The 27114-nt window shown below is 36.4% G+C and overlaps 1 protein-coding gene across 6 annotated transcripts in view; it reads left to right on the top strand.

Moving 5' to 3' along the window:
- Positions 1-27114, top strand: part of DMXL2 (Dmx like 2) — a 167588-nt gene that overhangs the window by 31783 nt on the left and 108691 nt on the right. For all 6 annotated transcript variants that reach the window (XR_015134477.1, XR_015134478.1, XM_086320931.1 and 3 more), the window contains exons 2-6: positions 7547-7672; positions 10136-10207; positions 13518-13596; positions 14414-14549; positions 15182-15248. Coding sequence is in view for 4 of the 6 variants with exons in the window: in XM_086320931.1 (XP_086177057.1) it covers positions 7547-7672; positions 10136-10207; positions 13518-13596; positions 14414-14549; positions 15182-15248 (480 nt within the window). In the remaining 2 variants the exon portion in view is untranslated. The remainder of the gene's footprint in view (positions 1-7546; positions 7673-10135; positions 10208-13517; positions 13597-14413; positions 14550-15181; positions 15249-27114) is intronic.

The following is a 27114-nucleotide window of genomic DNA, read 5'->3' as shown; positions in this document are numbered from 1 at the left end:
CTCAGAATATCAACATTTAAGTTAAATGATTTTCTGGAAATCCCCAGTAGTTACAAAATAATTGAAAGTTGTCATAAACATTACATATTAATATTGCTATATAATATACTTAACCTTAAAATTCTTTCACATGGAAAGCATATTAAGAACAAATTAAGAAGCGAAATACTGGATACTTATTTTCTCTATTTCTAATAATTTAATGTCCAAAAAGTTCATTCTATTTCTTTAGATGTAGAAGTTTTAAAAAGTAGTATTTTACTTCAATATTCTCTATGAGGCAAATAGATGGAGAAACAGTGGAAACGATGGCAGACTTTATTTTTTTGGGCTCCAAAATCACTGCAGATGGTGACTGCAGCCATGAAATTAAAAGACACTTACTCCTTGGAAGAAAAGTTACGACCAACCTAGACAGCATATTAAAAAGCAGAGACATTACTTTGCCAACAAAGGTCCATCTAGTCAAAGCTATGGTTTTTCCAGTAGTCATGTATGGATGTGAGAGTTGGATTATAAAGAAAGCTGAGCTTCAAAGAATTGATGCTTTTGAAGTGTGGTGTTGGAGAAGACTCTTGAGAGTCAGTTGGACAGCAAGGAGATCCAACCAGTCCATCCTAAAGGAAATCAGTCCTGAATATTCATTGGAAGGACTAATGTTGAAGCTGAAACTCCAATACTTTGGCCACCTGATGCAAAGAGCTGACTCATTGGAAAAGACCCTGATGCTGGGAAAGATTGAAAGCAGGAGGAGAAGGGGAGGACAGAGGATGAGATGGTTGGATGGCATCACCAACTCAATGGACATGAGTTTGGGTAAACTAGAGTTGGTGATGAACAGGGAGGCCTGGCGTGCTGCAGTCCATAGGGTTGCAAAGAGTTGGACACGACTGAGCAACTGAACTGAACTGATGAGGGAAATTACTTTTAAGCTTTAGAGTACAGATTTGATGAGGTTGAAAGGTAATTCTCAGTTTTTATACATGCTGGCCAGTCCATAGGGCTTACTGTTACCAGTGTATAAATAAAAGCGCAAAAAGATCCAAATTTATATGCCACTGTGTGTGCCTTGTGACTTAAAATTTTGATTAAATTGTGTGAACTTCCATTTCCTCATAGCAAAGTGGGGTTAATGACTAACTGGTAGATTTACTGCAGTCTTGAAAGAAAGACTAGGAATATGGAATGCCTAGTACAGTACTTGTTACCCAGCAGGCTTTCAATAAATGGCAGATTTTTCTTGTATTTATTTTTCTAGCTTTTAATTACGGGTGCCCTGTATTTATATGAATCAAAACTCTAAGGGAGAGGTGGTAGTCTAACAGTAACACTGTGGAGTTTTCTTGTTAAATTAGACTATAACACTTTATTAGTGAAACCTTTCAACATACTTAGTGCCTCTTGATTGATCAGTGCTATTCTTTTTAAAATATAGACCCATCTGTCAGCAGTTGTCAGTGATCTTAAACTTTGACCCTGCAACTACCAGGATGTTAAAACATCCAACTACTCCATAGAAAATGCCAGTTTAATATACTTGTACTCTGTTTTCTTTTAGTAAAGGTCATGTTTGTGTAAGATTTTAACGAAAATTGGGAATTCCCTGCTGGTCCAGTGGTTAGTACTCAGTGCTTTCACTGCTGAGGGCCTGGGTTCATTCAACCCTGGTCAGGCAGCTAAGATCCCATTCCTTTACAGTTTAATTTAGCTAAGACTGAAGGGAAATCTGAGAAATTAGAACTGTGTTTGAGTTATGAATATTAGTTATTTGCATTTTTAAAAATAATATAGTCACAGTGATGAGCATCTGTAAAACTGAGGTTAAAGCAGACTCTGTTACGCCTATTCAGATACACTTAATAATTGTTGAGAAGGACAATGAACCCACTAGAGGAAGCAGTAGTATATTATGATCATGATGGTGTGTTAATTCAGAGAATTTTATGGCATTAGAAAATGAGACATTTTTTTCATGTGTAACATTTTAATAAAGTAGAAGAGAGTTGCTTTGTTTTTCAGCCTCAACTAATTGACAGGACTCCTAATGAAATTTTGGGTATCACAACTAAAAACATAGAATCTTGGTAATAACAAATACACAAGTTTTTAGCTTCCATGTAATAATTTTGGGGTAATATAACACTTTGTCTAAGAAAGAGATTCTTTAAGACAAAGGAGATTTATGGTCCCTGGGAAAATCAGCACATTCACTTGACTTTAAATATTATTTGCAGGATTTCAGAGACCTCTCCAGATCAACTATGACTCACACACAGAGGACTCAGGTTGAAAACTTCAACCAGGTTGGAAAGTTAGTTTCAGTGCTCAAAGAGGAGACTACTTTTCTCTTTCCTCATAGGATGGATTTGGTCTCCAAAAGTAAGGTTAAAAGAAGTGAGGGTTGATATTTTTAGAGCACGTCATTGCCTTAAGAACTTGGGCTATACAATTATCTCTTAGTTATAGTAGTTATTCTTTATCATCATAAGGACAGTTCAGTCCTTCCATAAAAGAAACTCCCACATGAATAGAAGGAAAAGATGCTTTTTAGGACTCTTCCTCTTTTCTTGGACTTCATCTTTGTGTTTGGACAAATCATATCCTTGACTTAAGGATAAAATATTTTATAGGTCATACTGTTATACGTACTGGTATATGGTACTACGGCATAGGGATGGTTCTCCCAGGAACCCAAGGGAAGATGAACTTAGTTAAGCAATTCCATTTGTTCCAGAAAGGGCTTAGTGCCCATTTTCCTGCTTCCCTGTAATGATCCTGTGACCTCTGTACCACATGTAGAGTAGCTAGTTCAGAGAGATTTATTTACCTAGTACAAAGGAGCCCACATCCTGTACTCTCTGGAGCTGTGTTAGTATTTGCTTGTAGTCCCAGTGAGTACTTGCTTTTCTTCCTGCACTATAAATTCTTCCTCTGGTAAAACTGAATTCTGATGAAGAATGGAAAAAATTGCATTTGACCTAAAATTGAAAGAATGGAAATCTCTTGAGTAATTATAGATTTTGTAGAAACCTTCTTAGTTGCTGGTCTGAGCTAGGTGCTGTGGGAAATTATACTTGGGACTGCAATCCCTTGTGGCTCAGCTGGTAAAGAATCTGCCCACAATGCGGGAGACTTGGGTTCAATCCCTGGATTGGGAAGATTCCCTGGAGAAGGGAAAGGCTACCTACTCCAGTATTCTGGATTGGAGAATTCTATACAGTCCATGGGGTTGCAAAGAGTCGGACACGACTGAGCAACTTTCACTTTTCACAAAGATGTACATAGGCCTTTAAGACATCTTAATGGAAGAGAGTTGGGGTGATGCAGTGGAAGGAGAAGGATCTTTATTATGACGTAAATGAATCCTCACTCTGTGAACTTGGGAGAGTCACTTATCCTTTCCGGGCCTTGGTTTCTCCATCTTTGAAAGGGGGCCTGTGAAGATATAATGTTCATATCAGCCCCTAGCAGACTGTCTGATCATAGAGGGTATTCAATAAATGGTAAATAATTAAGGAAGGCTTTGATAGATTCCCTTCTGGTGGGTCTTCTAAATCCATGATGCTATTAGATCGGAAGATGAGCCAAAATATCTCTTTCTTTGTATAGCTACCATCATAAACTTGGCCAAATTATTAGTTTATATCAACTGTCTGAACTCCGTATTCTTAACCAAATTTCCAGGTATATAGACATCTGGACCCAGAAATGTGGAGTAGCTAGTTTATGTTTGGCCAAGTCAGAGAGATTTATTTACCTAGTACAAAGGAGCCCACATCCTGTACTCTCTGGAGTTGTGTTAGTATTTGTTTATCAGGATAAGCAAATAGGATAATTTTGAATCATTTATTGTTATACAGGTATCTGTATCTATTGAGGGCTGCTTATGTGCTGGGTGCTGGGACTACCGTGGTAAGCAAGAACCTGATCCTTGCTCTGATGGACCTTTCAGTATAGTAGCAACCAGATAAACACACATGTATATAAAATCTTATGAGCCTTCATGTAATTAGAATTCATGTAATTCAGTAGTGACTGATATGAGTCCTCTGTCCTTGCATACTTGGGGGTTATGTGTACTTTAGACTCTTTGGAGAAAGGTAAAGAATTATAATATTCAACTTCTGTACTTTTCCACCTCTTTGTCTGCAGTAGTTCATGGGTTCCATTTTAGCCATGACCATGGATATTATCGGAGAAGGCAATGGCACCCCACTCCAGTACTCTTGCTTGGAAAATCCCATGGACGGAGGAGGCTGTTAAGCTGCAATCCATGGGGTCACTATGGAGAAGGCAATGGCACCCCACTCCAGTACTCTTGCCTGGAAAATCCCATGAATGGATGAGCCTGGTGGGCTGCAGTCCATGGGGTTGCTAAGAGTCGGACACGACTGAGCGACTTCACTTTCACTTCTCACTTTCATGCATTAGAGAAGGAAATGGCAACCCACTCCAGTGTTCTTGCTTGGAGAATCCCAGGGATGGGGGAGCCTGGTGGGCTGCCGTCTATGGGGTTGCACAGAGTCGGACACGACTGAAGTGACTTAGCAAGAGCAAGATGGATATTATATAAAATAGTAGGCATTACCTAAGGGTGGTTCCACAGGAGCCTGGTACCACACATTATTGTTCTGTTATGATGGTTAATTACTAGTTTGATAAAGGATTTGACTGTTTTAGACCAGTGGTCCCTAAACTTTTAGTGATGGTGTAGTATTCTACTCTGTGGATATTCATTAATTTAACCACTTCTCTACTGATGATGATATTGTTCACTCACCCAGTCATGTCCGACTCTTTGCAACGCCATGGATTGCAGCACGCTAGTCTTCCCTGTCCTTCACCATCTCCCGGAGTTTGCTCAAATTCAACTCATGTCCATTGCTTCAGTGATGTTGTCCAACCATCTCATCCTCTGATGCCCTCAGTCTGTCCTAGAATTAGGGACTTTTCCAGTGAGTCAGCTGTTCACATCAAATGACCAAAATACTGGTTCCTACTGATAGGTGATATGATTATTCTCAGTTTTTGCTGCTTTAAATAATGAAGCAGTGATTATCCTTCTTTATATATTTTGGCAAACTTTGTAAGTATGCTTATAGTAGAATAAGGACTTGTCTAATCAAAGAGTATGTTGTATGTAATTTTGATAGATATTGCAAAATTCTTTTACCCATGAAGATTCTCATTTAGTAAGTCTTAGGTGGGACCAAGCAATTTGTATGTTTAACAAGTTCCCTAGGTGGTTTTGATGCAGCCAGGTTTGAGAACTATTGCAGTTCAGAAAGATGGCAAGATTCTCGACTGCTGAGGAGCATGGTACATGTCCTGTAGTAAAGGTCAGGCAGTTATGGCCATCTAGGGAGAAGTAAAAATCCTCTTCAGTGACTGAGCAGCAGGAGCCCAGGTCCAGAGCAGCAGTTGCTGGGGATGGCCCATCTTCCAGAGAAGACTTATCTGAACTATTTCATGTCTCTTTGACATGTCATATAGGGGAAAAGAACATAAGAATTATAAGGACCTGAATTTGAATATCTTCCACTTACTGTATAATTTTGGGAAAATAAATGAACTTGAATGTTTATTTATATAATGATCTCTTCCTCTCAGGTTTGTTGCAAAGGTGAAAGAGGGAGTGACCTAATGTTTATTGAATGCCTTTTGTCTTCGGCGAGTAACTTAACACATCTCTCTCTGTTGCGGCAGTTCATCCTTTAATTGTGATTGGTGATTCACTAGGTGATCTCCCCGTTAGACTCCCTGGGACCACATCTTGGGTTTTTGTATTCCCAGTTGCTATCCCAAACTTGGGACATCACGCACTGTTTTGTTTCTTTAATGAGTGATGTGTGCTAAGCACTGTAGATAGAGTTTCTACTTTAATTCTATTATCCTGTGAGGTAAGTACTGTTTCCTCCATTTTACCACAAGGAAGAGCTCAGAGAACTTTGGTAACTTGCTTAAGATCAAGTAGTACTGCAGAACAGACATTGAAAACCCTGCCTGTGGTGATTCCAGTCTCCGTCAGGTTTTGCTCTTACCATCAATCTGCTTTGCTGAGGTAATGCTATAAAGCACTTTGGAAATTGTGAAATGTTTAAGGGTAAGATTATTTTTGTTATTTTAATAATGTAAGTGTAAAGACTTTTCTGCCTGTACTATTACCAATCAATTTAGCTTTCTCGAATGTATAGTGTAGCAAATCTGCCTTGTCTGGGAGAGTATAAGTAGTTATTTCCTCCTGTGAGTGATTTTTTTCCCCTATATTTCCTATGCTTAAAATTCTATTTTTGTTTTTCCATTTGGGAAACTTTTTGGTACACATAAACACAGGAGTTGAAGGTATTTGGTAACATTGGAAGTTTTGGTAACAGGTAGAAATAGTGTCTGTCTTTCCGGTCTTTACCTTCAGTTCCCTTTTTCATTAACAGCCGTATGTGGACCTCACTGGCTTAGATGTTAACAGATGTCAGCCCTGGCTACTGGATATCTGTATTTTGCAGGATGTGACCATGTTGCTTAAGGCTGTAGAAATAGTGGGGCAGGGGAAACACCTCATAAACCTTATATTTATGGTGCTTTTTAATTTGAGAATTATCTTGTTAGGTGTTTTGAATATTTACTTGTAAGTTGAGTTTGGAACAACAACAACAAAATGTCCCCATCCTCTGCTCTTTGTGTCATCATAAAATTCACAAAGTTGCAAAACAGGAATAGCACACATCAAGAAGTGTGGCAATAGGAAGAAATAAGGTAGTTTTGCTCAGTATAGTTCTGTTGAACAAGGGAATTTTCCAGGAACTTGACTTTGTGTTTTGTTTTCCATAGCAAATATTTGTCACATTTTATATATTGGTTTGTTTTTTATTTTGTTTAAATGTGTGTGTGTAGCCACTTTGAATTGGTTTCCTCCCCGTCTGTGTGTCTCTGTCTCTCTGTGCCTCTCTCTCGCTCGCTCGCTCTTATCTGTTGTGCTTGAGGGGAGGGGGCAGGCAGGCTTCATCATGGATTTATTTAGGCAGTTGAGTTTGGTTAGTGTTTGCCTGTAGTACATGTAATTCTGCCTCGGGGGTTCATGTCTATTTAACTAGCTCTTTAAGCCATGTGGAATTGTATTGGAAAATGCATCTGATTTCTATCTTGATCTTCCTGAAGCCTGGTTTGAACCCTGGGAACACAACTGCAGCCTTCAATGCCTTATTACTCTCAGATGAAGGTTTTATTTTTCAGGGTCTCATCTCATCTCTGAGATGAGCATTAGAGAGAAATTCCAAACAAAAGGATTAATGAGGTATGGAGGCTGTAATGTTTAAGACCTGGAAGAACCTTTTTTCCTGTTAGTTAGCAGTGACTGAATGATAATGTATGGTGTGTCATGCATCTGGTGTGACTTTTTATGTTCTGATTTGGAAATTGATATTTTTAATATTACGTTAACTGTATTTGTAAGATATGTCATAGTATCCTTTGCAATAGCAACAGAAACTAAGATTAATAATAATTCACAAGTTACATATTTTACATAATATAAAACTTTTCTTTTTAGGCGTATGGATCAGGCTGTGATATTGTTATTTTGGCAAGTGACTTTGAATGTGTGCAGATCATCCCTGGTGCTAAGCATGGAAACATCCAAGTCAGCTGTGTGGAGTGTTCTAACCAACATGGAAGAGTAAGGGATTTATTTACTTTATTAAATACCATCTTTTAATATATTTAACTATCTCAGAGAATATTCTTATGCTTCTGTACAAGGCTTGCCTACAATTTCTAATTATGTAGTATACCTTGCTTAGATGGCTATTTGTAGGAAAGGGTAATGATAGGTTGTATACAAATCATGAAGAACTGTTAAGCTGATAAGTGATAATTGTTCTTCCTGTATATACTGTCTTAAAAGATCTGCAGGCTTCACATTCCTGTTCCTATTGATATTCTTCCAGTTGATAATTCTGGCAGCTTTTATGCCAGTAGCAGGAAAGTAAACCTTTATCTTCTATACCTAGCATACCTTCTCTCTCTCAAATAACAATAATGTCAGATTTTTATCAAGAAATGTAGCAAGTTGTTAACATCTAGTATAATATTTGTTATATAACTGATGCTTTGTAAAGTTTCTGTTAATTTAATGAAACTATTTGTCATTTGAAGAATATTAAAGCTCATTCATTCAGATGTTGAACAGAGAATTTATTTTAAAATTATTCAAATTTCATCATTTGTTGCTCTCCCCCCAAATTTCAAACATGATATACATCAAATTTTCATTATATGTAAAGTAAATATAGCATTTTTGCTGTATATTCTAGCAGTTCTTTAAGGCCAGTATTGTGTAGCAGAGTTAAATGTTTCTATGAGAATATAAGAATGATATTTTTCCTGTAATAGTTTTAGTGTTCTAGAAATTTGTATTTACTTAGTAATAACAAATTTTATCAAATATATATTTAATCAGAGTATTTATGGTGCTATATAGTAATGCAAATTTATGCCAAACAATAAATTACAGTTATTATACCATTTCTACCCCTGCCCACCTGCTGGGTACCCACATCGTCCTACCTTCCCGTTTGTATCAAGCTTTAATATTTGTATGAATAATATGACAATCCAGTAAAAAAACCAAAAACTGACATAGTATAAAACACTGAATTTCCTGATGTTTTCTGATACTTGTTTCTTGCTTTTATGACTTTTTTCCCCCCCATTTGTTCTCCTTAAGTATTGTTTACTTTTTAGAAAACACTCAGTGTCAGATTTCTCATTAATTTTTCATTGCTTATCTCCCTATGCCAAGTGTGGTAGCTTTAAACCTGCCTGGAGCTGTTATGATAGTTGTCAGAGACACATTTTAAAAAGTTATTTATGTGCTGGTGATAATAAGAATAAGCAGATTCTCTGGGAGCAAAGTTTTTTTTTTTGAATATAGAAGACCTTGGTTTTCATAACCATGTTTTTACTTTTTCTATCCTGGTTGGAGGTAAAGAAGACCAAGTTGAGACATCCCTGATTCATTGTCTTTTAATGCCATCTTTTAAAATTTTCTTTATCCCCAGTCCTTGTGATGGTTACTCTCAGTTTAGGACTTTGTATTAAGCCATGATAATCATTTGTTCATTCATTCATCTACATGTTGAATGTGATCATTCATAACACTTCCACCTGAGTGTTACCTTAGCCAGGCATTTTAAGTAGCTCTTCTCCTACCATTGTGGAGGGAAAGCTTTTTCTTGAAAAGAGTGTTAGATATTAAATAACAATTAAAATAACATTTTTTGTGTGTGTTAGAGTGCCCTGAAATCAGAGTGCATCTTTTTGGTTAACCTTAAAAACCAATGCCTAATTTAGCTTTATAGGTTAACTCATAGACCCATGATAGGTGTGAGAAGAGAGGGTTTTTGGTCTGTTCCCTGCAATTGGTTCTCTCTTGCCAACAGGAGGATAGAACTGGGAACTGGCTTTCAAGGAATTACTAGAGAACAGGCACTGATAGCTCCTAGGGAAAGAGGAATTTGTGGGTCGTCTTCTTAGGTGTGTGACCTGGAACAAAGTCCTCTTGGCCCCCAGACCCTGGGCTTAAGTTCATTGGAGATGGCCACATCAGTTGTTTATCCTTTAGTTGCAGAATGTCTCTCTGGTTTCTCCCTAGTCCATTTTTTCTATTCCTTCTTCTCCATGGTGTTCCCAATTGGTAATTTTTTTTGTTTGATGGTATAGTTCATGTCATTTTTTTGATATATTTTTAATACCTGTTGCTCTTTGATGTCTTTTTCTACTTCTCATGGTTTTAATAGTATTTTCACTGGACTGTAAGGTTTCTGACAGATGTACCATTGAAATGTATCTTTGTTAGTAAAATTTATTTATGTATTTGAAAATGAAATTTTTATAGGAAAAGATGATTTCTTTGAATAGGTCAGCCTTATATTTGATATGTAAAATAAAGCCTGTTGAATTTTTGAACAGAGAAGAGATTCTTAAGTCCAGGACTTTTCCAGTTATATTTATGGAAAAGAATAAACCATGAATACTGTATTCGGATTGCATGCAGTCAGTTTACACATTATTATAAAAAGGAAGTTATTTTTGTTTTCTTTTTTCCTTAAATATTAATGCTTTGTTTATTCTCTTTTAGATTGCAGCTTCATATGGTAATGCTGTTTGTATTTTTGAGCCCTTGGGCATAAATTCTCATAAGAGAAATTGTGTAAGTATTAAATGGTAGTAGAAAAGTTTTATAATTGAGTTTGGAATCCAGTTGACAGCAGTAAAGAGCTCCTTAGGAGCAGGTGCTGAAGGTGGACTGGAATATCAGTGTGAAGTTAGTCTGGTGATTTATGGTAAAATCTTTTACATTCACTGGGAATATATCCCTAGGCCTTTTAGAAACTCAGTTTTCTAGAATATTCCTAACTGAGATTGCCTTGTTAATTGGAATCTACTGTAGTTGAACTCTTATTTATTATTTCTTATCTAGATGACTAGTCTCTTGTCTAATGTCTATACGTATCCCTTGCCTCTTCTCTTAGCAGAGTAGATCATGTTACTTTTCTGGTAAAAAGTCTTTTATGGCTTCATATTTCTCACATGTAAAGCCCCAAATTCTTAGAACGGACCACAGTCCTTCCTCCACCCCTCGTCTTGCCCCTGCATCTGTACCCATTTATTACCTCTCAGAGCTCATCTCCTATTTTTGTCCTCTCTGGTCACTCCAGCCATAGTGGCATTTTCACTGTTCTTTGGATAGTTGCCCTCCCATCTTAGAGCCTTTACATTGGTTGTTCTTTTGTCTGGAATGTCCTTCTTTCTCTAGATAGCTCCAGGCCCAGCTCTTACAGACCCTTTGTTTTTGTTCAGTAGTACCTTTTCAGTGGGATGTGCGTTGACTGTCCTTTTAAGAATTGCCACTTGCTTCTCCCACCTTCATCCTAACCTGCCTGTCCTTCTATTTTTAACCTTTTTTCCATAGTACTTAACCTTGTTTATTTATTTATAGATTACCATTTAGTAAGTAACGTAAGCTCCATATAAGCTCCATGAGGGTAGGGAGCTTTGTTTCTTTTGTTCACTGATGCCTCTCAAGTACTTAGAACAGTATTTGGAACATTACTTCTACTCTCTGGGTACTGAATTATATTTTATGTTATTTAATACTCAGAAAATCCAATATGGGTAGAATGCTTTAAAAAATTTAAAATTACTGTATGCATTGGGACTTCACCATCTGAGACATATTTTCAACTGCCAGTGTGAAATCTGAATGCCAGGATTTCACTTCTTGACATATTTACCAGTAATTAAAAAAAAATATTGTATTATTAAATGCAGTAAATAAGTGGTTTTGATATTTTTCATTAAATATATGTATGTGAATATTACATTTCTTTTCAGAAGTACAAGTTATATCAGTCTTTTCCCTCTAATAGTGTTATGAAATACATATCAAAGTTTTGGGTACTTAAGAGTCATCTAGAGTACATATTTAAAAATTCAGATTAAGTAAATAAATGATACAAATGACCTTATTTACAAAACAGAGACTCAAACTTCAAAAACAAACTTACAGTTACCACAGGGAAAAAGGGGAAAGTATAAATTAAGAGTTTAAGATGAACATATACACACTAATCTATATAAGATAGATGATCAACAAGGACCTACTGTGTAGCATAGGGAACTCTACTCAATATTCTGTAATAACCTATATGGAAAGGAATCTGAAAAAAATATATGTATATGTGTAACTGATTCACTTTGCTGTACACCTGAAAGTAACACAATGTGGTAAATAACTTGTACTCCAATATAAAATAAAAATTAAATTAAAAAAAAGGAAAAAAATTGAGATTCCAGACCTCACTTCCAAAATTTTTGCTTTGTAATTGGTCCACAAGTTACACTCTGAGAAAATATTGAAGGAAAGAATACTAGGGATAGCTCCAGTTTTAGGAATAATTTAATTATTATTTTAAAATAGATTTGTTGAGTAATATTTAAAATACTATTGTGACTTGTTGGGTTAGTAGAGATAGGGTTTAAAAAATAACCTTTTCCCTAATTAAAAAATATAAAATTATTTTTATATACTGAAATTCAGGTTTTGTAGTTGTATTTTGGAATTCCACTTCCAGATAGTCATGAAATCTTGAATAAATTATTTAATTGTTAAAAATATTTTTAAGGTATTATAATTAGAGATCATTTATTATTATTATTATTATTATTATCATTATTATTATTATTAATCATTTATTAAATTATTACTTGCCAAGCAGTTAATATATAACTTGCCTAATAAAAGTTGGGGATGACTTGACATGCATTAAGTTGCACCATACTTTCACAAAAGTACATTTTATGTTTGTCTACTGCAAAGAAATAGCTAAACTTTTTTACTGAATTTAATGTGAAAGGCCTTTGGTTTTTAAATTTTAAATCTTCTTTCTATACTTTACAATGAAAACAGTAATAAAATAGGATGCAGATTACTCAAATATAATATATGTCAGCTTTGTGGGTTTTATGTATTACATAGTTTAAATTTGTTGACTTTTTGGAAGGTTGAAAGAAAAAGTGAAACTGAAAGTCGCTCAGTCTTGTCCGACTCTTGGGACCCCATGGACTATCCATGGAATTCTCCAGGCCAGAATACTGGAGTGGGTAGCCTTTTCCTTCTCCAGGAGATCTTCCCAACCCAGGGATCGAATCCAGGGATTGAACCCAGGTCTCCCACATTGCAGCTGGATTCTTTACCAACTGAGCTATCAGGGTAGACCTAGTTTTATTTTAGACTTTGACGCCAGAAGATGATGTTAATTTGCACTTCATTCTGATGTGCATTTGCTTTGTTTTTACAAATGTTTATTGAGCATCTGTGTACTAGACATTACCACACTCAGTACACAAAGCTCATTATGGCATAATTCCTGCCCTTGAAGAGTTACAGTGTAATAGGAGAGTCAGATATATAAACAGATAATTCAGTCTGATCAGCGTTACCATGCTGTGTGTGTGCTAAATCGTTCCATTGTGTCTGACTCTTTGCTACCCCCTGGACTGTAGCCCTCCAGGCCCCTCTGTCCATGGGATTCTTCAGTCATGAATTCTGGAGTGGGTTGTTACAGTGGTATAAAGCAAGTAAAAACTGCTCTAAATGCTGCCAAAATGTCAGAAGAGGCTTCACTGGAGAGGTAATGGTTTAGCTAGTTATTGATGTAACTGTAGGAGTGTGCAGATAGAGAAGAAAGGATACCCTAGGAATAAGAATGTGTTTTTAGACAAGGAAGGAAGCCTGGGAGACATGCTTTGACTGGGCATGGCAAACAGCTTTATATGATAGAATAGTAAGTGGAACCACTGTAAATGATTTTTAAAACAGTATTTTGAAAATAATAGTGAAATATTTATATTTGTTTCAGATCATGAAGTCTTAAGTTGAAGAAAATGATAATGTAGTGTTTGTGGACATTATTTTGAAAACGTATCTTTTTCTTTTTTTCTTTCTCTGTATATTTCAGCAACTCAAGTGTCAGTGGCTTAAAACTGGGCAGTTTTTTTTGAGTTCCGTGACATACAATTTAGCATGGGACCCTCAAGGTATTTAGCAATTATCTTTAAAAATTATGGAAAGTTAATAATTTGTTTTAAGTGTATGATTACAATGTGATATAGCCTCCCACAATAAGAAAATGATCAGTAATATTCTTTTTTTTTTGGCTACTGAATGAGTGTACTTTCTTTTTCATATAAACTGCTTTGTATAGTGCTTAATTTACTATTAGTTCTGTGCTTCCCCCCCTACTTTTGAATGTTTGTTCCAAGAAACAATGATGATTTGTTTCATTAGTTAATGTGTTGTACTTTACTTTTATTGTATTTATTAAGAAATAAAATTAGGAATAAAACAAGATAAAAACCTATCTCATTTTGTTATTTGTATTTCAAGAAATTATTGTCTTTAATATTGAAAGATTAGAAACTTCTAATAATAATGGTTATTGTCCCTTTTTACATTCGCAGTTAATGAGGGTAATTTTAATAGTCTGTAGAAAAAAACATTTTATTAATCTTTAGTTATGTCTCATAGCCAGAGAATATCCTGTGTTGTATATGTCAGAGTCTCTTTGGGTTTGTTTTGTTATTCTACTTTGCTGTTTTTTTTTTTTTTTTCCCCTAGATTTTACCTGATAGACAATGTCTCTGTACGCTTTTTGTTGTTGTTGTTCTATTTCTCTCAAGTTTTCTTATCTAGTGATTCATGCAACTTTTTAAGTGGATATACTCTACAAGTATTTTTCATAGACAGTTTTGCTTATTTTTCACGGAACAGTTTATAGACTGGAGTAGACGCCCTCATGTGTATTTATTTCTCCAGATAATCTTTGCTTATTACAGAACATTCTTTAATTTTCAGATAACAGATTGTTGACAGCAACCGATTCTCTTCAGTTGTGGGCTCCTCCAGGAGGTGACATTCTGGAAGAGGAGGAAGAAATCAATAATAAAATTCTTCCTGTTTTAAATGATTGGAAGTGCATCTGGCAGTGCAAGTTAGTGTCTCACTCTGTTGTTCATTAATTTAAAAAATGCTTCCTAAACAAAGTTCCCTTTCATAATGATCTTAGAAGCCTAGAAAATAGACTTTTTCTGACCAAAACCCATTATAACTTCATCCTCTAATATGTGCTACAATAGATTGTTAAAAAAAAAGATGAAAATATTTTCATAGTTAATAACCTCAGGATTTGGGTTCAGATGGTTGACACAAAGGAAGTATTCATTAGCGCAGAAACTATAGATGGGATAGGCAGAGGGAAGGTGTGGTGAAAGGATGGCTGTACCATTGACAACACAGATTATATGAAGGGATCCAACTAGCCAGGGAAGGTGATGAGCTCAGTTTTTAAAATGTTGCATTAAGATGTTGGTGGAGCATGTAGGTTGTGATATCATTTAAGCATGTTAATTGCATTCTTTGGATCCCCAAAGTGAACCTTGGGTTGGTTTTAATGAGTTAATTTGTATTTTTAGGGAGGTGAAATATTTAGATTTATTTTTAGAGAGGTGAAAACACTCTTATTTGATGATGTTATGAAAAATCTTATTTTGACCATTTATATATATATATATAAAAGGTGTTCTAGATTTAAAAAATGCTAACTGTTTAACTTTGTCTTTTTAGAACCTCAGTATCTGTACATTTGATGGAGTGGTCCCCTGATGGTGAATATTTTGCTACTGCTGGAAAGGTAAAGGACCAAACAATACATAAACAGGAAAAAACAAAAGAATTAGAAATATTCCTCACTCATTCTCATTTTCAGATTTTTCATCTGTAAAATTGGAAGGATCCTACATTACAAAGGTGGCCTGAGGAATAGGTGATAGCTTTGTGAAATACCTGATATGTCTCCCATAGGCAGTTGGCATTTGGGAAATAGTGGCTATAATTTTTATTATTTGACCATTGCAAAAATTTATGGTTTTTAAAGATAATTTTTATGTTTAAAAATAGCATATATGCATAATTTAAAAAGTAAAATAATACTACTAGATTTGCAATGAAAAGATGCACTCCCTTCTGAATCCCACTCTTAATTCCTGTGTCCTATAGGCAGTGATTTGTACAATTGCGTATTTAAATACTTCTTTCCATATTCTTAAGTAACTTGCTTATGCTACCATTGTTTAACTATTTTGTTTTTCTTTTTGGTTTTATATATCATCTCTGGCCTCACTACTATGGAGACTGAGACTAGTTCTCTAGCTGATGTCCCCAACTCCATCTCCACTTAACCACACATATGTGTATTCACTTCCCTTCCTCCTATCTTTCTGCTCTAAGTGTCTCATAATATTTGGGAAAACCAGTATTTATTATGCACATTATTAAGAATATGTAAAAGATTCTTCATGGAATCATTACTTTGGTGTTAATAGTATGTTTTACTGTTTGCTTAGTTTTCTGTATACCTAATTCATCCCTCACACCTCTGATGTTCTTTGAATCTCCTCTCAGTATAATTCCCGGTAGAAGGTATCCTGGAAATGTGTATTCTCTTTGCTCTGGCTTAGTTGCTCAGTCTGGCTTAGTTGCTCTTGGAGTCTAATAGAGAGCTCTCAGTTCAGGATTTTCTTTTACCAACCTCAGGGAATTCTCTGTCCATCTTCTTTGTTAAATTCTCTGTTTCTTAGCATCATTTATCTTCTTTCCTTATTTTGATGGAGATATCCTCTAGTAGGTTCCTGAGAAAAGATGAATGGGGAAAAAACATGTTAGAGGCCTCTCAAGTCTGAGCAGTTCTTTCTTCTGCTGTTATGCTTTATTTGACTGAGCATAGAATTTGGTGGGAACTAATTTTCCTTGAGAATTTTTTTTAAATTTTATTTTATTTTTAAACTTTACATAATTGTATTAGTTTTGCCAAATATCAAAATGAATCCGCCACAAATGTCATGGTTCTGTTGCCTTGCAATGTTGCTATTTGAGAGGTACAGTGCCATTAAGACCCTGTTCTCCCAGCTCCATCCAGCTTGTAGAGGTTTTAAGAATCTTCCCCTTATCCTGGTGTTCTGAAATGTCAAGATGTGGTGGAATGGGTCAATCAGCTATAAATATTTACATACAGAGATATATATATATATATATATATATATATATATGGGATAAAGACTCTTTTTGTGTAGGTAATTTGATGTACCCATTCAGTCTGAAAGCTCATGTTCTTCAGTTCAGGGGAATTGCTTTATATTATTCCTTTTGTGTTATCTCCTTCCTTTCATGTTCTCTTTTCTCTCATTCTGAATCTCCCCTTATTCAGTTGTGGATCCTTCTATACTGATCCTCTAATTTTCTGTGGGCCCCCTCATTGTTTTTTTGTTTGTTTAAATTCTGGGGTTTTTTTTTCAGCTTTAATTTTGGAATAATTTTTTCCTACTGTCACATTTTTTATTTTCAGGAGTTTTTTTCACCTAATTCTATGAATGCTCCTTTAAATTTATGCAGTATTTCATAAGTATAAAATGATAATTAAACACATGCAATGTATTTACTTGTATTCAGTTGTGTATGGAATTAAAATTTCCATATTACACTTCACAAGGCAAGGATAGATTTTCCAACAACATCAGAATTCACTCAAGGCTCTTTGAGTTGATCTTTAGTTGTAGAACACTCAACTGTATTGTGGTTGAATAATTATTTGGCACAGAGGTAATTAGTTGCTCAGTAGTTGATGACATTATAGACAGGAAGACTGCGTAACACAGGCAGAAAGACTGCAGTTGTGTGCAGTTTAGCAGTAAACTAACAAATAACTATTTCAAAGAATATTTGGAGGTATTTGCATGAGGTATTACATGATGTGAGCTGTCATGTAATAGTAACACATCTGTGATTTCTTTTAAACACAAAGTCACAAATACTGTTAATATCATTTTGGTATGTTCTTTATATTCATAACTGAAATTTAGCATGTCCTTCAGTTCGCAGTTATAAAAATAGAGAAGTAATTATTTTCCCTGACTCAAGTTCCTGGTAACTCTGGGTCTTGGTTTTCTTGGTTTCTCAAGAAGCAGACTCCAAGACAAGGATTCTAGTTCAAGTCATTAATATGGGTGGTGCTCACAAAGAATATACTGGATTTGAGGCAGGGAAGTAAAGTTGCTTTAAAAAGACTGTATTTACAGGTGATGAATAGGCTTAAATCTCTGGGTAATTCTGGGAGCCAGCGCTTCTTGCAACATTATGTTCCTCACACTCTTCACACGCATCACACATACACACATTAGTTAAGGGCTAGTGAGGGCAGAACATTGGTTCTCAGCTTTTATAAACAATTTCTGAAAAACTCAGGCAAAATTATGTAGATACTGTCAATTGGAAATGGCTCACTGAAATGCTAAGGCATGAGAGGATACAGTTGACATATCAAAAATATTTTTTGTATCTTGAATTCTATCTGCAGGTGCCTTGGGTTAGAAGAGCTCAGAACCTCTGGTTTAAACCTGGATATTTTATTTATTTATTTTTAATTGAAGGATAATTGCTTTACAGTATCGTGTTTGTTTCTGCCAGGCATCAGCATGAATCAGCCATAGGTATACATATGTCTTCTCCCTTTTGAACCTCCCTCCCACCTCTCTCCTCATCCTACCTCACTAGGTTGTTACAGAGCCCTGGTTTGAGTTCCTTGAGTCATAAAGCAAATTCCCATTGGCTATCTATTTTAAATATGGTAATGTAAGTTTCTATGTTACTCTCCCCATCCATCCCAGCCTTTCCTTCCCCCAACCCCTGCACTGAGTCCATAAGTCTGTTCTCTGTGTCTGTCTCCATTGCTGCCCTGCAAATAGTTTCATCAGTACCATCTTTCTAGATTCCACATATATGCATTAGTATACAATATTTGTTTTTCTCTTTCTGACTTACTTCACTCTATATAATAGATTCTAGGTTCATCCATCTTATTAGAACTGACTCAGATGCATTTCTTTTTATATCTGAGTAATATTCCATTGTATATATGTACTATAGCTTCTTTATCCTTTCATCTGTTGATGGACATCTAGGTTGCTTCCATGTCCTAGCTGTTGTCAGTAGTGCTGCAGTGAACATTGGGGTACATGTGTCTTTTTGAATTTTGGTTTGCTCAGGGTGTATGCCTAATATTGGGATTGCTGGGTCATATGGTGGTTTTATTTCTAGTTTTTTAAGGAATCTCCATACTGTCTTCATAGTGGCTATATCAATATACATTCCCACCAATGGTGTAAGTGCAAGTTGACCAGTTGTGTCTGACTCTTTGCAACCCCATGAACTGTGTAGCCTGCCAGGCTCCTCTGTCCATGAATTCTCTAGGCAAGAATACTAGAGTGGATGGCCGTTCCCTTCTCAGGTATCTTCACAACCCAAGGATCGAACCCAGGTCTCCTGCATTGCAGGAGGATTCTTTACCATCTGAACTACTAGGGAAGCCTAAAAGTACTGGAGTGGGTAGCCTATCCCTTCTCCAGATCTTCCCCCTCCAGGGATCAAACTGGGGTCTCCTGCATTAAAAGAGGTATATTCTTTACCAGCTGAGCTACCAGAGAAGCCCAGCAGTGCAAGGGGATTCCCTTTTCTCCACGTCCTCTACAGCATTTATTGTTTGCAAACTTTTTGATGATGGCCATCCTGACTGGTGTGAGCTGATATCTCATTGTAGTTTTGATTTGCATTTCTTTAATAATGAGCGAGGTTGAGCATCTTTTCATGTGTTTTTTAGTCATCTGTGTGTCTTCTTTGGAGAAATGTCTGTTTAGGTCTTTTGCTCACTTTTGGATTGGGTTGTTTGCTTTTCCGGTGTTGACTTACATGAGCTGCTTGTATATTTTGGAAATTAATCTTTGTCAGTTGTTTCATTTGCTTTTATTTTCTCCCATTCTGAGGTTGTCTCTTCATCTTGTTTATAGTTTCCTTTGCTGTGCAAAAGCTTTTAAGTTTAATTAGCTCCCATTTATTTATTTTTGTTTTTACTTTCATTACAGTAGGAGGTGGGTCATAGAGGATGTTGCTGTGCTCTGTGTCATAGAGTGTTTGGCCTATGTTTTTCTCTAAGAGTTTTATAGTTTCTGGTCTTACATTTAGGTCTTTAATCTATTTTGAGTTTATCTTTGTGTGTGGTGTTAGGAAGTGTTCTGATTTCATTCTTTTACATGTAACTGTCTAGTTTTCCCAGCACCACTTATTGAAGAGGCTATCTTTGCCCCATTGTATATTATTGCCTCTTTGTCAAAAATAAGGTACCCATAGGTGTGTGGGTTTATTTCTGGGATTTCTATCTTGTTTCATTGTTCTACATTTCTGTTTTTGTTCCAGTACCATAATGTCTTGATGACTGTAGCTTTGTGTTACAGTCCGAAGTCAGGAAGGTTGATTCCTCCAGCTCCATTCTTCTTTTTCAAGATTGCTTTGGCTATTCAGGGTTTTTTTGTGTTTCCAAAAGAATCGTGAAATTTTTGCTTCTAGTTCTGTGAAAAATGACATTGGTTATTTGATAGGGATTGCATTGAATCTGTCGATTGCATTTGGTAGTGTAATCATTTTCACAATATTGATTCTTTGAATCTATGGAATATCTCTCCACCTGTTTATGTTGTCTTTGATTTCTTTCATCAGTGTCTTAAATATTTTTCTGAATATAGCTCTTTTGTCTCCTTAACTAGGTTTATTCTTAGATATTTTATTCTTTTTGTTGCATTGGTGAATGGGATTGATTCCTTAATTTCTTTGATTTTTTTCACTGTTATTGTATAGGAATGCAAGTGATTTCCATGTATTGATTTTGCTTTGCTAAATTCACTGATTAGCCTTAGTAATTTTCTGGTAGTATCTTTAGGGTTTTCTATGTACAGTATCATGTTGTCTGCAAAGAGGGAGAGTTTTATTTCTTTTCCAATCTCGATTCCTTTTCTTTCTTTTTCTTCTCTGATTTCCATAGCTAGGACTTCCAGAACTATGTTGAATATTAGTGGTTAGAGTGGGCACATTGTCTTGTTCCTGATCTTAGAGGGAATGCTTTCAGTTTTTCACCATTTAGAATAATGTTTGCTGTTGGTTTATCATTTATGTCCTTTACTGTGTTGAGGAGAATTCCTTCTATGCCCATTTTTTTGTAAAGTTGTGTGTTTTTTAAAATCAAAAAAGCCTTTGAATTTTGTCAAAGGCTTTTTTTGCATCTATGGAGATTATCATATGGTTTTTATCTTTTACTTTTTTAGTATGGTGTATCACATTGATAAAATCTGGATATTTTATTTTTTGTCATCCACATTTAAATCAAAAATCCACGTACAAAAATTCTATGGTTTGAGGAAGAGGTCAGGTTTCACTTTTTCCATATGGATATCCAGTTGTAAAGCTAAATTTATTGAAAAGCCTCTGTGTTGCCACCTTTGTCAAAAGCAAATATCCAAACTAGTGTGGCTCTGTTTCTGAATTCTTTTCTCTGGTCCATTGGTCTTTCCTTGTAGCAATGCCACCTTCATTTCTATAGCTTTTAAATTGTCTTGATGCGTGGAAGAACATATTTTCACATCTTGTTTTTCTTCTTCAAGATTATCCTATCTACTTTTGGCTCTTTATGCTGCTGCTGCTAAGTCTCTTCAGTTGTGTCCGACTCTGTGCAACCCCATAGACGGCAGCCCACCAGGGTCCCCCGTCCCTGGGATTCTCCAGTCAAGAACACTGGAGTGGGTTGCCATTTCCTTCTCCAATGCATGAAAGTGAAAAGTGAAAGTGAAGTTGCTCAGTCGTGTCCGACTCTTTGTGACCCCATGGACTGCAGCCTACCAGGCTCCTCCTTCCATGGGATTTTCCAGGCAAGAGTGCTGGAGTGGGGTGCCATTGCCTTCTCCATGGCCCTTTATATTTCCATATAAATTTTAGAATGAGTATGATAAATTTTATAAAACCAACGGAAAACCTCTTGTGATTTTGATTGATACTTCATTGATTCTATAGATCAGTTTTGGGAGAATTGACATCTTTACAGTTGAGCCTTCTCATCTATGAACATTACATAGTCTTTCATTTAGATCTTTTTACTTTTCTCAGTAATGTTTTATGATTTTTTGCAGCAGTCCTAAGTATCTTTCGTTGGATTCATTCCTAGGTATTTGATATTTTTGATGTTGTAAATGATATCATTTTATAATTGTATATAGAAATGCAATTAATTTTTGGTCTTGTATCTAGCAGTCTTAATAAACTCAATATTAACAAGTCCTCTGTAGATCTTTCTGTATTTTCTGTGTGCATAATTCTATTATTTGTGAATAATGGCAGTTTTATTTCATCTCTCCTAACCGTTAAGTGTTTTAATGTATTTTCCTTTTTTTACTCTAGTATCTAGAATCTCCAGGACAGTGTTGAGGAAAGGTCTGAGTTTGGTTATCTTTTCCTTGTTCCCAATATCAAAAGGACACCTTTCACAGGGTCACCATTAAGTATAATATTTACCATAGGTGCTTACTATACTCTTTTTTAGATAAAAGAAGTTTCCTTCTTATTTGTAGATTGCTAGAATTTTCAAAACAGCAAATGTTGAATTTTAGCAAATACTTTTTCTGCATTTAATGATATTGTCATTATTTTCTTATTTTCTTTATTAGTGAGATGAAATTTGTTGGACTTATTTATATAAATCTTGTGTTTTTGAAATAATCTCAACTTGATTGTAATGTGTTGTCCTTGATGGATTTGCTTTGCTGATGTTTTATTTAGGATTTAGGAGAGCTGTCTGTTAGAGTGAGACTTGGCAAATATTTTTTCCTTTTTTGTACAGGTATACCTGGTTTTATTGTACTTTGTTTTATTGGGCTTTGCAGTTAATGTGTTTTTTAGCACTTTGAAGGTTTGTGTCAACCCTGTGTTGTCAGATGATGGTTAGCATTTTTTTAGCAATAAAATAATTTTAAATTAAGCTGTGTACATTTTGAAAGCTGTAATGCCACTGCACGCTGAGTAAACTACTATACAGTGCAAATGGAGCTTCTGTGTGCACTAGGAAACCCGAAAATTCGTGTGGACTCCCTTTATTGTGATAGTATTTGCATTATTGTGGTGGTCTGGAACTAACTCTGTAATATCTCTGAGATGGCCTGTAATGATTTTGATTTCAGTGTCATGCTGGCCTCATAAAATTGGATATATATTTTTAAAATATAGTCAATAGAATGGGTTTCTGCAAGGTTGGTGTTTTATTCTTAAATGTACTGGTGAAGCCATCTGGACCAGGAGTTTCCTTTGTGGGATTCAATTTTTTAAATAGTTATAGGGCTGTTCAGATTTTATATTTCTTTTTTATGTCAGTTTTAGTAAATTAGATTTATATGGAATTTTCCAGTTTTAACTAGATTTTCAGATTTATTGGTGTAAAATTGTGCAAAACGTCTTTTTAATATATATATGTGATGATTTTTTTCATCTTACTAAGAATTTATCAATTTTATAAATCTTTTCAAAGAACTGACTTTTGGTTTTGTAGGCTTACACATTGTATGTCTGTTTACTCTTTTATTAATTTGTTTGGTTCTGTTTTGTCCTCAAACTTTTTTAGATGGATGTTCAGCATTTTTTGTTTCTTTGCTTTTTTCAGCATTTGTTGTTTCTAATGTGTACATTTAACAGTAGAGATGTCCCTTTAAGCTTAGCTTTATCCCATAAGGTTTTTTATTATGCAATTTTTGACATGTATTATTTTCATTATGATTCTAAATACAAATTTTTCTAATTTTCAGTGTGGTTCATTTTTTGATTCATGGGTTGTCCAGAGTATGGATTAGAGCCTGGTTCAATTATGTTGGGTGGTGGTGGATGGCATAGAAGTGTTTTCTTGGTGGTGACAACTCTTATTTTGTGTTACTAAGTAAACTTACAAGTAATTGGTTGTTAAAATAATAACCAGCGATAGTGTTATAATAGTGACTACTAGTAGTTGACAGTTCAGTTCAGTTCAGTCGCTCAGTCGTGTCCGACTCTTTGCGACCCCATGAATCGCAGCACGCCAGGCCTCCCTGTCTATCACCTACTCCCGGAGTTCACCCAGACTCAGGTCCATCAAGTCAGTGATGCCATCCAGCCATCTCATCCTCTGTCGTCCCCTTCTCCTTCTGCCCCCAATCCCTCCCAGCATCAGAGTCTTTTCCAATGAGTCAATCCTTCTGCCCCCAATCCCTCCCAGCATCAGAGTCTTTTCCAATGAGTCAACTCTTCGCATGAGGTAGCCAAAGTACTGGAGTTTCAGCTTTACCATCATTCCTTGCCAAGAAATCCCAGGGCTGATCTCCTTCAGAATGGACTGGTTGGATCTCCTTGCAGTCCAAGGGACTCTCAAGAGTCTTCTCCAACACCACACTTCAAAAGCATCAATTCTTCAGCGCTCAGCTTTCTTTATAGTCCAACTCTCACATCCATACATGACCACTGGAAAAACCATAGCCTTGACTAGATGGACCTTTCTTGGCAAAGTAATGTCTCTGCTTTTTAATATGCTGTCTAGGTTGGTCATAACTTTCCTTCCAAGGAGTAAGCGTCTTTTGATTTCATGGCTGCACTCACCATCTGCAGTGATTTTGGAACCCCAAAAAATAAAGTCAGCCACTGTTTCCCCATGTATTTGCCATGAAGTGATGGGACCAGAGGCCATAATCTTCGTTTTCTGAATGTTGAGCTTTAAGCCAACTTTTTCACTCTCCTCTTTCACTTTCATCAAAAGGCTCTTTAGTTCTTCACTTTCTGCCATAAGGGTTGTGTCATCTGCATATCTGAAGTTATTGATATTTCTCCCAGCAATCTTGATTCCAGCTTGTGCTTCCTCCAGCCCAGTGTTTCTCGTGATGTACTCTGCATATAAGTTAAATAAGTAGGGTGACAATATACAGCCTTGACATACTCCTTTTCCTATTTGGAACCAGTATGTTGTTCCATGTCCAGTTCTAACTGTTGCTTCCTGACCTGCATACAGGTTTCTCAAGAGGCAGGTCAGGTGGTGTGGTATTCCCATCTCTTTCAGAATTTTCCACAGTTTATTGTGATCATTTCTGTTTGTTTCTTCTTTGGTTCTTTTATGTCTTTGGTAAACATTTCTTGCATCTTCTCAAGCTTTGCTTCTGTTCTTTTCCAGAGATCCTGGATCATCTTCACTGTCATTATTTTCTGGAAGATTGCCAGTCTCTACTTCATTTAGTTGTTTTTCTGGGGTTTATCTTGTCCCTTCATCTGGGACATAACTTTCTGCTTTTTCATGGTTATTGATACTCTGTAATTGGTTTTGTTTTAGTTGCTGTGGGATTGTGGTTCTTCTCACTTCTTCTGTCTGCTCTCTGGTAGAGGAGGCTAAGAGGCTTGTGTAAGCTTTCTGATGGGAGGGACTGATGGTGGGAAAAACTGGGTCTTTCTCTGGTGGGCAGGACCTTGCTCAGTAAAGCTTTAATCCAGTCGTCTGCTGATGGTTGAAGATGGGCTCTCTCACTGGTAGTTTTTTGGCCTGAGGCGACCCAGCCCTTGGGGCTTGTTGTTGTTGTTGTTCAGTCCCTCAGTCGTGTCCAGATCTTTGAAACCCCTTTGACTGCAGCACGCCAAGCTTCCCTGTCTTTCACCATCTTCCAGAGGTTGCTCAAACTCATGTCCATTGAGTCAGTAATGCCATCCAACCATCTCATCCTCTGTCATCCCCATCTCCTCCTGTCTTCAGTCTTTGCCAGCATCAGGGTCTTTTCTAGTGAGTCAGCTCTTCGCATCAGGTGGCCAAAGAATTGGAGCTTTAGCGTCAGCATCAGTGCTTTCAGTGAATATTCAAGACTGATTTCCTGTAGGAGTGACTGGTTTGATCTCCTTGTAGTCCAAGAGACTCTCAAGAGTCTTCTCCAGCACCATCAAAAGCATCAGTTCTTTGGCACTCAGTTTTCCGGTCCAAGTCTCACATCCATACATCACTACTGCAAAAACCATAGTTTTGACTATACACTTACCTTGGCAAAGTGATGCCTCTGTGTCTTAATATGCAGTCTAGGTTGGTGCTAGTTTTTCTTCCAAACGCAAGTGTCTTTTAATTTCATGGCTGCAGTCACCATCTGCAGTGATTTTGCAGCCCAAGGAAATAAAATCTGTCACTGTTTCTATTGCTTCCCCATCTATTTACCATGAAATAAGTATCATGGGACTGGATGCCATGATCTTCCTTTTTGAATGTTGAGTTTTAAGCCAGCTTTTTCACTTTCCTCTTTCACTTTCATCAAGAGGCTCTTTAGTTCTTCTTCGTTTTCTGCCATAAGAGTGGTGTCATCTGCATATCTGAAGTTACTGATATTTCTCCCAACAGTGTTGGTTCCAGCTTGTGCTTCATCCAGCCTGTCATTTTGCATGATGTACTCTGCGTAGAAGTTAAATAAGCAGGGTGACAGTATACAACCTTGATGTACTCCTTTCCCAATTGAACCCGTCTGTTGTTCCATGTCCAGTTCTGTCTGGTTGGTTCTTGACCTGCATACAGGTTTCACAAGAGGCAGAAAAGGGGTCTGGTATTCCCATCTTGTTAAAAATTCTCCAAAGCTTGTTCCACACAGTCAAAGGCTGTAGTGTGTAGTCAGTGAGACAGAAGTAGATGTTTTTCTGGAATTCTCTTGCTTTTTCTATGATCCAGCGGATGTTGGCAATTTGATCTCTGGTTCCTCTGCTTTTCTAAATCCAGCTTGAACATCTGAAAGTTCTCAGTTCACATACTGTTGAAGCCTAGTTTGAAGAATTTGAGCATTACTTCGCTAGCATGTGAGATGAGTGCAATTGTGCGGTAGTATGAACATTCTTTGGCGTTGCCGTTCTTTGATATTGGAATGAAAACTGACCTTTTCCAGTCCTGTGGCCACTGCTGAGTTTTCCAAATTTGCTGGCCTATTGAATGCAGCACTTTCACAGCATCCTCTTTTAGGATTTGGAATTACTCAGCTGGAATTTCATCACTTCCACTAGCTTTGTTCATAGTGATGCTTCCTAAGGCTCACTTGACTTCCCATTCCAGGATGTCTGGCTATAGGTGAGTGATCACACCACCATGGATATCTGGGTCATTAAGATTGTTTTTGTATAGTTCTTCTATGTATTCTTACCACTTCTTAGTATCTTCTGCTTCTGTTAGGTCTGTACCATTTCTGTCCTTTATTGTGCCCATTTTTACATGAAATGTTCCCTTGGTATCTCTAATTTTCTTGAAGAAATCTCTAGTCTTTCCCACTCTGTTCTTTTCCTCTCTTTCTTTTCATTGTCCACTTAAGAAGGCTTTCTTATCTCTCCTTGCTGTTCTTTGGAACTTTGCGTTCAGATGGCTGTGTTTTTCCTTTTCTCCTTTACTTTTTCCTTCTTTTTTCTCAGCTATTTGTAAGGCCTCCTCAGACAACCATTTTGCCTTTTTGTGTTTCTTTTTCTTGGGGATGGTTTTGATCATGGCTGCCTGTACAGTGTTACAAATCTCTGTCCATAGTTCTTCAGGCAGTCTGTCTATCAGATCTAATTCCTTGAATCTATTTGTTACTTCCACTGTGTATTGTGGTATGATTTAGTTCATACCTGAATGGTAG

The sequence above is a fragment of the Bos grunniens genome, chromosome 10, assembly GCF_055505025.1.
Source record: "Bos grunniens cultivar Pamir isolate PY7600 chromosome 10, Bosgru_T2T1.0, whole genome shotgun sequence".
In the NCBI taxonomy this organism is placed as follows: domain Eukaryota; kingdom Metazoa; phylum Chordata; class Mammalia; order Artiodactyla; family Bovidae; genus Bos; species Bos grunniens.
This window is presented reverse-complemented; position numbering and strand designations above follow the sequence as displayed.